Source organism: Tupaia chinensis, unplaced genomic scaffold (assembly GCF_000334495.1).
Source record: "Tupaia chinensis unplaced genomic scaffold, TupChi_1.0 Scaffold000063_1, whole genome shotgun sequence".
In the NCBI taxonomy this organism is placed as follows: Eukaryota; Metazoa; Chordata; class Mammalia; order Scandentia; family Tupaiidae; genus Tupaia; species Tupaia belangeri.
Window position 1 is genome coordinate 1152880 of NW_006159521.1, and position 11484 is coordinate 1164363.

Below are 11484 nucleotides of genomic sequence, written 5' to 3' on the forward strand. Positions count from 1 at the left end.
CTGCAATCCTTTCTCCATTTTTTTTTTTTTTTTTTTTTTTAGATCTTTGGGGCATAGACTACGTAGATGCCTGGTGTGTTTCTCTCTTTTGGAGAGATTTTTGCTATATGGCGGATGTGCTCACTAGAGAGACAGGGAGAAATCACCCCCTACAGGGGATGGCCATGCCCCAGTCCCTTCTTCGTTCTCCTCTCAGGACTTTGGGCATGCAACACATGCACCTGGCGTGAGTTTCAGGCTGCCTTGTCTGAGACTCGAACCTGGTTGGTCAAGTGGGAATTCAGCACCTTAACCACTATGCCACCTGCTGGCTCCATCTGGTGTGATTTTTCAAGTCACCAGGTCTGGGACTTGAACTATGCAGTCAGCCATGTGGGATCCAGCCACTCTAACCACCACATAATCACTGGTCCCTGTAATGATATGTGGTTTTGAGTAGTAAACATATTTTTTTTAATTACTAAGTTTATTTATTATTATTATTATTTTAATTTGCTGTAGACACATGTGTTCACCAGAAAGAGGCAGAGAGAGAAAGAAAGAAAGCTACCAGATCTGGGACTAGAATCATGGTTGACCATGTTGGGGAGTCCAGTGCCTTCACCACCATGCCCCCTGCTGGACCCTGTACTGATTTCTTTTCTTTTTTGGGGGGGAGAGGTTTTTGCTATAGGGCACAAGCGCTTGCCAGAAAGACAGAGAAAGACAGTGAGAAATCACCCCCCAGGGAGGATGGCCACGCTGTAATCTCTTCTCTTCCCCTCTCCTCTTGGGATCTTGGGCACGCACGCACACACACCCAGTGTGAGGTTAAGCCACCTGGTCCAGGACTCGAGCCACGGTTGGCTACATGGGAGTTCAGCAACACAGCCATTACGCCAACTGCTGGTCCCTGTACTGATTTCTTGTAAGTCAATCCTGAATTTCAAACATCATTAAAAGTTATTTTTACTTATTCTAATACTCAAAGAAGATCAGTTCCCATTCAGACAATAAGCGCTACATTATTAAACATTAACTGTTTTTATTTATTTAATTTTTTTATTTTTAAAAATTTTGCCAGAAGATGGGCATGCTCACTGGAGGGGCAGGGGGAGTGAGAAAGCATTTACTCTGGGGAATGTAAGTCCACAATCCCTTTTCCTCCTTTTCAGATTTTGAGTATGAACACACATGTACCCAGCATGCTTTTTCTGGGCTGGGTGTGGGAGGGGAGGAGATGGTACCATGTCATTGCCATTGTGACGCACCTTGAGTATAAGGCCCTGCCTACTACCTGCTCTGCAACAGCCAGGAGCCTGAGGTCCTCCAGCACCCCAAGCAACAAGCTAGACCCACTGCTACTGACCTACATGGGTAAGGGGATGGTGGCCCGACTCAGCCTGGGACTGCTGTTCCTGGCCCTGCTTCTACCTACACAGATTTACTCATTCACACCTTTAACCAGCACACTGGATCCTACGTATTATGAAACCACCACGAAGTCCTCCAGCGGGGCCCTGCAGTCTACAGCCAGTTTCCTTGTGGTCTTGCTTATCCTTCTACATCTCTACCATTAAGACATGCAGGCCTAGAAGCATCTCCAGTTTTCTACCTCATTCTAAGCCCCAGTCCAAATGACTGTCTTAGAAGTCCACAGTGGCAAGGAAAAACACCAAGTCTTCATCAAACCTACTAATTCCACTCCTTATTTTATTAACACACAAAATCTTGAGAGTCCCAAACTGCATTGGTTTGAAGACCACCTCAAGAATTTGGCTAGCTGATGAATACCAATGTTAAATCTGCTGAAGTTCGTGCGCAAGGCTGAAGAGAAAGGCAACATCGAAAATTAGTGATTTTTAACATGGCTTAAGAAATACAGACACTTGAACCTCTTCCTTGAAAATAATTTTACTTTATCTGGAGGCAAAAAAAAAGATGAATTGTGTGATGGAGATGTTTTCCTTTTGGTTCATTAAATCTAGGAGGCTATAAGATGATTAGATAAAATATGAATCTTTCTTGGGTCTATTTGTATATACATTGGAAGGACTGCCAGGTGCTTACTGTAAATCTTGTTTTGTTTCAGCAGTCCTAATTTAATGCTGATGTAATCTAGATGGTTTTATATTTTTAAAAAACCTTAAGTTTAAAAAAAATTACTTCATTTTATTATTATTGAGAGATTTTTGCTGTAGGGCATGTGTGCTTGCCAGAGAGAGACAGAGAGACAAAGTGAGAAATCATCTCCTGGGGGAGATGGCCACACCACAATCTCTTCTCCATTCTCCTCTTGGGGTTTTGGGCATGCATGCACATGTGCCCATTGTGAGTTTTAAGCCACTGGGTCTGGGATTCAAACCATAGTTGACTATGTGGTTGTCCAGTGATATAACCATTATGCCATCTGCTGGTTCCAATTATAATTATTGTTATTATTATTATTGTTATTGTTATTATTTTAAAATTTGACCAGAGAAGGAAAGAAGTAGAGAGAGAAATTAAGGGAAAGTGAGAAAGCAAGCCTCCAGGTCAGGGACTTGGGACTCAAACTATGGTTGGCCATGTGGGAGTCTAGCACCTTAACCACTATGCCACCTGGTGGCCCCTTTTATTTTTAAGAATTATTTAATTTTATTCATTATCTTTTTATTGTTAATTTCCCATAAGGCACATGCACTCACCAGAGAGAGAGGGCAGTTGAGAAAACAAGCTGCCAGGCCAGGGATTTGAACTACAATTGGCCATATGGGGGTCCAGAGCCCTAACCACCATGCCACCTACTGACCCCTAGTTTTACATTTTTAAGCTTTCACTGTTCTCTTAGGAACTTAACTCTTTCATATTGGGTTTGACATTGGAGAATTTAACTTTCCTCTCAGGCCTAAGCTTGGGTACACTTGATTCTGTAAAAGTAAAACTTTTACAATTGCCTTGACGTATAGAAGCCTCTTTTTTTTTTTTTGAAAGAGGTTTTTGCTATAGGGCACGTGCACTTGCCAGAAAGACAGAGACAGCAAGAAATCACCCCCTAGAGAGGATAGCCACACCACAATCCCTTCTCCATTTTCCTTTCGGGATCTTAGGCAAGCATGCACATGCGCCTGGCGTGAGTTTAAGCCACTGGGTCTGGGACTCGAACTGTGGTCGACCACATGGGAGTCCAGTCACATAGCCATTATGCTAACTGCTGGTCCTGCAGAAGCCTTGTATTTTTTTTTTTAGAGGTTTTTGCTATCGGGTGTGCGCACTTGCCAGACAGTCAAAGAGAGACAGAGAGACAGAAAGCGAGAAATCACCCCCCAGGGGGGATGGCCATGCCGCAATCCTTTCTCTCCATTCTCCTCTCGGGATCTTGGGCACACACGCACATGCGCCTGGCATGAGTTTAAGTCATCAGGTCCGGGACTCGAACTGCAGTCGACTACATGGGAGTCCAGCAACATAGCCATTATGCTAACTGGTGGTCCCCAGAAGCCTTGTATTTTATTTTTTTGGAGAGGTTTTTCGCTATAGGGCACGTGCGCTCGCCAGACTGACAGAGAGAGAGAGAGACAGAGACAGAAAGCGAGAAATCACCCCCCGGGGGGGATGGTCACGCCGCAATCCCTTCTCCTCCATTCTCCTCTCAGGATCTTCGGCACGCACGCACACGCATCCGGCGTGAGTTTTAAGCCACCGGGTCCGGGACGCGAACCGCGGTCGACTTCGTAGAAGTACAGCGACATAGCCATTACGCTAAAGAAGCCTTGTATTTTAAGAGAGATTTTTGCAGAGCCAGCAGATGGCATGGTGGTTAAGGTGCTGGACTCCCACATGGCTCCCCTTGGTTCAAGGTCTGGATCTGGTGGCTTGCTTTCTCACTTTCCCTTTCTTTTTCTCTCATTCTGTCCTTCTCTGGTCAAATGAAATAAAGAAATGTTAAATAAATAAAATAATTCTTTAAAAAAGAGAGATTTTGCTAAGGGGGAGGGAATGTGCTCTCACCAAAGAGAGAGAGTGAGAAATCACTCCCTGGGGGTAAGGGGGCGGTCATGCTGCAATCTGTTCTCCATTCTCCTTTCTGGATTTTGGGCACACATGCACATGTGCCCAGCATGTTTCAAGCTGCCAGGGCCAGGACTAGAACCACTGTTAACCACGTGGGGGTTCAGCACTTTAAGCACTATGCCACCTGCTGGACCCTAATGCCTTTTTAAAAATAGACGCTTGGTGGGATCAGCAGGTAGCATGGTGGTTAAGGCGCTAGACTCCTAGACTCCCACGTAGTTGACTACAGTTCAAGTCCCGAACCCAATGATTTAAAACTCATGCTGGGGGGATCAGCAGATGGAATAATGGTTATGTCACTGGACTACCACAGTAGTCCCCTTTTGAGGGGTGATTTCTCACTTTTCTCTCTGTTTCTGTCTCTCTCTAGCATACATGCCCTATGGCATTTGGGTCCTGAACCTAGGGGTAGAGGAACACCAGGTGTGTGTGTGTGCATACATGTGTGCCTAAAATCCAGAAAAGGGCGAAATGGAGAAGGGACTGCTGCATGACCATTCCCCATAGGAGGTGCTTTGTCACTTTCCTTCCCCCTTTTTCTGTCTCACATGTACCGTGTGTCAAAAAAAAAAAAAAAAAGGAAAAACAATCTTGAGCCAGTATTTGGCATCTTTAGAAACCTACACGGGGGGCCAGGAGGTAGAGTAGTGGCTAAGGTGCTGGACGCCCATGAGGCCCACAGCGGTTTGAGTCACGGACTCAAGGCTTGAAACTCATGTCAGGCGCTAGTGTGCGTGTGCCCCAAATCCCACGATGATAGAGGAGGAGAAGGGATCGTTGTGTGGCCATCCCCCTTGGGGGCTGATTTCTTGCTTTTTGTCTCTCTCTCTCTGTCTTTCTGGAAGTACACACACACCCTATAGCAAAGATCTTTAAAAAAGACATGGGAATGAGATCCAACAGATCTCGCCAGTGGTATGTGCAAGTGAATATTCCCTTTTGCTTCCTATTTGAACACTACATCTGTTTTGGGTTGTATGTTGTGTTTCAGATTGATTTGCATTGAACAGAAATTAAATAAAAAATGCCTTAAAGAGTAGTTAGAACAAAGTATTTGACAAATGAAAGTCTGTAACATTTTTTTGTTCCTCCTTTTTTAAAGGATTGTTTAATTAATTATTTAATTAATTGATTTCAATATGACCAGAGAGAAACAGAGAGAGAGGGAAAGTGAGAAAGCAAGCCCCACCAGGTCCGGGACTCAAACCATGGTTGGGCATGTGGGAGTCCAGCACCCTTAACCACCATGCCACCTGCTGGCCCCTTGTTCTTTTTTTATGATTTTTTTTAGAGAGATTTTTGCTATAGGGTGTGTGTGCTCACCAGAAAGACAGAGCGATCGAAAGCGATACATCTCCTCCCAGGAGGGATGGTTATGCCACAGTCCCTTCTCCTCCATTCTTTTCTTGGGATTTTGGGCACACATGCACACTGGGCATGAGGTTTTTGTTTGTTTGTTTGTTTGTTTTAGAATTATCCATTTATTAATTAAAATGATTTCATTTTAATTTTTAAAATTTGACCAGAGAAAGGGGAAGGGAGAAAGCAAGCGTCCAGGTCCAGGACTCAAAATTGTGGTCGGCCATATGGGAATCCAGCACCCCTAACCACCCAGCTACCTGCTGCCCCCCTCCACAGCCCTCCTCCTGTGTGAGTTTTAAGCTGCTGGGTCCAGGACTCAAATCACAGTCAACTACATGAGAGTCCAGAAATGTAAACATTACGCCATCTGCTGGTCCTTAAAAATTTTAAATTTAGGGAACCAGCAGTTAGCGTAATGGCTGTGTCGCTGGACTCCCACGTAGTCGACCGCGGTTCACGTCCCGGACCTGGGGACTTAGAACTCACACCGGGCACGTGTGCGTGCGTGCCCAAGATCCCGAGAGGAGAATGGAGGAGAAGGGATTGTGGCATGACCATCCCCTCTGGGGGGTGATTTCTTGCTTTCTGTCTCTATGTCTCTGTCTGTCTGTCTGGCAAGCGCACACGCCCTATAGAGAAAAAAAAAAAAAAACCTCTCCAAAAAAAAAAAAAGAAAAAAAATGTTTAAATTTATATTTTTATACCATTGTGGGGGTAAACATGACTTTTTCAACATGCATGCAGTATGTCGTAATCAAATAAAGGATATTACCATATTTATTATCTTCAACAAAGAACGTTTCATATATGTGATATATATACATAATTGGCAACGCTCTTGTTTATTTGAAGAATTACTTTTAAAATTTTATTTATCGTTATCATCATTCTTCAGTTTGTTAGAGGACACATGCACTCACCAGAGAGAGAGAAAATGAGAAAGCAAGCTGCCAGGTCTGGAACTCAAACCATGGTCACCCATGTGCGAGTCTAGCACCTTTACCACCGTGCAACCTACTGGCTCTATAGTGCTCTTATTTTTATTCTGTTGTGGTATATCACTCCAGACCCTATATGCTGTATTTACTTGCATTCTTGTGTCTGTTAAACATTTTTTTTCTGAGCCTCAACTCCACCAAAAAGCATATAAAATTTTAAGTTATTTGAAACTACACTATCTTTTAGTAAATGGTTATTAATACTTACTATCCATGTTGTGAGATAGAGCAATAATTAAACCTTAGGCTTTGTTACCATATCACAATATCTGATTTCAGCAAGAGTCACCAACCAAAGGGAGTCATTTTGAATAGTTTTTTTTTTTTTTTTTGGTAGAGGTTTTTGCCTTAGAGCACATGCACTCTCTGGGGAAAGAGAGGGAGAAAGTGAGAAATCACCCCCATGGGGTATGGCCAAACCACAATCCATTTTCCTCTATTTTCCTCCCAGGATCTTGGGCATGCATGCACATGTGCCCAGGCTGAGTTTCAAGCCACCAGGTCCTTGAACTGCAGTCAGCCATGTAGGAGTCCAGGAACATAACTGCCATGCCATTTGCTGGCCCCCAGATAGAGCTTTTCGATAAGCTTGCTTTCCTGGTCCCATATGTTTCTCCTAGTTTCCTCTGATTGTTTGGTACCATTCTTTCTTTCTTTTTTTTCCCCTGTTCTAATATGAGCTACCTAATAGACAACATTATCTCTAGAATATAATTTTGTACTTTTGAATTATTTGTGGCTTACATTAAGGAAATAAACTTTTTTAGAGAAATTTTTACTATAGGACACACATACTCGCTAGAGAGACAGACAAAGTGAGAAATCACCCTCCAGGGTAGATGGCCATGCCTCAATCCCTTCTCTATTCTCTTGGACTTTTGGGTATGCATGCACAAACACCTGACGTGAGTTTTAAACTACTGGGTCTGGGATTCAAACCACAGTCAACTATGTTGGAGTCCAGCGAGTGATGCAATCATTATGCCATCTGCTGGTCCCTGAAATAAACTATTAATATAGCCCAATATAGCAGTAAAATTGGTCATCAATAGGAGTAAGACCTCTGTTACTGGCTTTCCATGCGATGGAGAGATTACCCATAGATACCTATAAAGAACTTTAATCCATGGAACAATTCATATTCTGGAATAGGGTTACTCTTGTGGCCTTATATTTCTCCCAAAGGCAGGGTAACTCTCCAGTTGTGTGGGGAAGAGTCACAGTCCAAGAAAGATTGTGGTCAAATTACTGAAAAAAGAGAAAATTAAACTCCATTAATTGACCAACTATACCCAACAAATCTATAAATTTCAAGTACTACTGCAACAAAAATTTTAACAGTTTATTTGGTGTGTTAATTTACAGATGTTTCTCCTTTAGGATATGTTGCCATTTTTATTAAAAAGTGAATCTCTATTTTTTTTTAATTGCCAGAGGGTACAGGAACTCACCAGAGGGAGACAGAGAAACAGAGAGATAGAGAACCGCTCACTCTATGGGATGAGGTTAAACCTCATTAAACCTGAACAGAACTATGATGTCAAATTAAATAGCCGTTATAAAAAGAAAGTTTGAGTCATGATAATTTTCATTCATTAATTGATTTAATTTTCAGGAAAATACAATGGCAACCTCTCTGTAATCTAATTCTGTTTAGTCAATGATAATCTTATTTATTTATTTATTTATTTATTTAATTTGTTGTTATTTAATTTGATGAGAGAAGGAGAGAGAGTGAGAGAGCAAGCCACCAGGTCTGAGACTCAGGCTGTGGTGGGCCATGTGGAAGTCCAGCACCTTAATCGCTATGCCACCTGCTGGGCCTGAGTCAATACTCTTATACCAAATCTGAATACTTTCCCTTTATTTTAGCTTATTGTATCTCATTTGAAAGCCAGATCTTTTAGAGTAGACCTTATAAATCTTCATTAGTTCAAAAATAATCATTTATGATTTTTTTGACTTTTTCTATAAAAAGTATAATGTATTCAAAATGATTCTGAAATAACGTCATTCTTTTTCAAAAGCTATGACTGCCATATACTGACAAATAATAAGAGGGGACTTCAAAAAGTTAGTGGAAAGTGTATTATGAAATAAATATGCATAGATTTCTCTTTTTTGCATTAAAATAAAGTCATAATTCCATTACTCCCCGAATGTTTTGCAGTCCCTTGTACATTCATATGGTTCGAAAGTATATGCAGTCAAACGTGATAATTTGCTGTATGTTGTCTCTGCTCAAGTGGATTGGTTAATATTTTTACTTTTTATTATCAAGTTCTTGCTGAAGGATTATACTCTGTACATTATTAACATGTTGAAAGAAAAATACTATAGAAATAAATTTCCTTTTGGGCAAGCCTGATATTCTAGTGGCTAAGGGTGCCGGTTCGTGCATGACTCATTGTTTCAGATCGTGGCCCTGGTGGCTCTGGACTCCTGTGCATGCATGCCCCAAATCTCAACATGATGAAGAAATAGAGCAGAAGGGATTGGGGTGTAGCCTCATCCCATAGAGCGAGCGGTTCTCTCTCTTTCTCTCTCTGTTTCTCTGTCTTCCTCTGGTGAGTTCATGTACCCTTGGCTCTGGACTCCTGTGCATGCATGCCCCAAATCTCAACATGATGAAGAAATAGAGCAGAAGGGATTGGGGTGTAGCCTCATCCCATAGAGCGAGCGGTTCTCTCTCTTTCTCTCTCTGTTTCTCTGTCTTCCTCTGGTGAGTTCATGTACCCTCTGGCAATTAAAAAAAAATAGAGATTCACTTTTTAATAAAAATGGCAACATATCCTAAAGGAGAAACATCTGTAAATTAACATACCAAATAAATTGTTAAAACTTTTGTTGCGCTAGTACTTGAAATTTATAGATTTGTCGGTTGTAGCCGGTCAATTAATGGAGTTTAATTTTCTCTCTTTTTAGTAATTTGACCAGACTCACTGCACTATTAATTAATGTTCTTGATTTTTATAGGTTTGTAACAATTTAACAGTCGATACTTAGACGACTATTGAAGTTCTTTGTTCTTTCCACAGAGCACGACCTTTGCAACCTGATCACACAGATGACGAAAACGAATAGAACTTTTTTATTCATCTTTGAATAATGTCTCCTGTTTACTCTGGTATTCTAGGGTGTAAATTTGCATAAATGTGTTCCAATTAGCTTTGCTGAAATAGGCATTTAATTTAAAAAATGAGGCTTACATTTAGTTGTTCAGAAGCAAGTAGTTACTAAATTAGGAAATTGTAAGATTAATTACGGTTACTTAGCTTAATATTCACTATAATGCAATATTTGGTTTCTTTTATCTGTTACTAAGTTTCTTGTTCTTGCTTAAATCAAATCATTGCATGGTGTTCTAATTAGAAACTATTGTATTTGAAATTTGCTTAGATCTTTGGACTGCTGCCATTGTTATTGGCATTTGACTATTGGAATGGTGCCATATTGTTATTCCTTTTATTTGCTTCAGAAAGCAGAGTTTGATTTTTGCACATTAAAAAAAAAATTCAGTATTAATTAAACTTAACCTCCACCCGTTTTCACAAAGGGGACCAAAGATGAAATGTTGAAAAATTTCCTCTTTAGAAAAATATAAGGACGATTTGTTCTTGAGAATTTAAATGGTTGATAATCAAAGCTCCTACAACAACATAAAAAGATAATAAGCTAGCATAGAATCAGACAGGAAGATTCCACAAATACATTAAAAGAGAATCGTTTTCCTGGGATATCTTTTTGATTCAATATCATAATATATTAAAATTTGGGCCTCTACTTGGAAAGTTGGGAATCAGTAAGACCCGAAAGGCACATTATGGTATAGAAACAGAGCCACGTCTAAAGTCCTTAGATTTACCATTACATTTCTCAAGATAACCAGCAGTATAATTGGAGAGCTGGGTATGATATTTCTTGTTAACTGATATTCTTGCTTCCTTATCGCACTTGTTCACTGAGAGCCTATTGTCAAAATTAACCATGTTTCAACAGACATGTTTTTCTCTGAAACTTGCTTGTAATAAATGAATACTTATTTTCACAATAGACTATCCATTTGTGTGTTTCCCCAGATTATGTCCTGCCAGATATTTCTATTTATTTCTTCCAAATATAAATCAGTGCATTGACCTGATTCTTTCAACTTCCAAACTGTTGGAGTCCCAATAATTGTAGATTATATATTTTGCTTTATCTTTTTGAAGTGTCTATAAAACAAACTGTTACTAAATTGGGAGAATTTTTCACCTCAAGTACTACTTTGGTTTTTCTTGAAAGTGTAGCTTAAGTATACTACTAAAGTCAGGTTTTTGTTTTTTTTTTTAATTACTTATTTAATCTTACCTTTATTTTTTGAGAGGGTTTTTTTTTTTTTCTTTTTTAAACTATAGGGCACATGCATCCACCAGAGAAACTGAGAGAGATAGAGAGACAGAAAGCGAGAAATCACCCCGCAGGGGGAATGGCCATGTTACAATCCCTTTTCCTCTAGTTTCTTTTTGGGATTTTGGGCATACACGCCCATGTGCCTGAAGTGAGTCTCAAGCTGCTAGGTCTGGGACTTGAACTGCATTCGACTACATGGGAGTTCAGTGACATAACCATTATGCCATCTGCTTGTCCTCTTACTATTTTTTAATTTGCGACAGGCAAATTAAACACTCACTCACCAGAGAGAAACAGAGGGAACCAGAGAGAGCCACCAGGTCTGGGACTTGAACGGAGGTTGGCCATGTTAGAGTCCAGTGCTTTACCACCACATCACCTGCTGGCTCCTTGTTTTAATTTTCCAGAGGCTATGTGAGTTTGCCAGAGAGGGAGGGGGAGAAAGCACCATCTTATGGGGAAGGTCATACCACAATCCCTTTTCCTCCATTTCTCCTTCCTTTCAGAATTTTGGGAACACTGAAACATTTACGTTGCCTGTTTTTCCAGGGTCTAGGACTCATACCTTTTAGTCACTAAACCTTAACTACCAGGACACGGGCTGACCTGTAAATTCAGGTGGTGTTTTTAGTGTTTTTTTTCTTTCTTTCTTTCTTTCTTTCTTTCTTTTTTTCTTTCTTTCTTTCTTTCTTTCTTTCTT

At 40.7% G+C, this 11484-nt stretch overlaps 1 protein-coding gene across 6 annotated transcripts in view; it reads left to right on the top strand.

The window, feature by feature from the left end:
* PCLAF (PCNA clamp associated factor) overlaps positions 1–10443 on the top strand; it is a 23835-nt gene extending 13392 nt beyond the window's left edge. For all 6 annotated transcript variants that reach the window (XM_027765728.1, XM_006141729.3, XM_006141730.3 and 3 more), the window contains one exon: positions 9431–10443. In XM_027765728.1, the coding sequence (XP_027621529.1) occupies positions 9431–9476 (46 nt within the window). In that variant the 3' untranslated portion in view covers positions 9477–10443. The remainder of the gene's footprint in view (positions 1–9430) is intronic.
* Positions 10444–11484: the final 1041 nt, after the last annotated feature.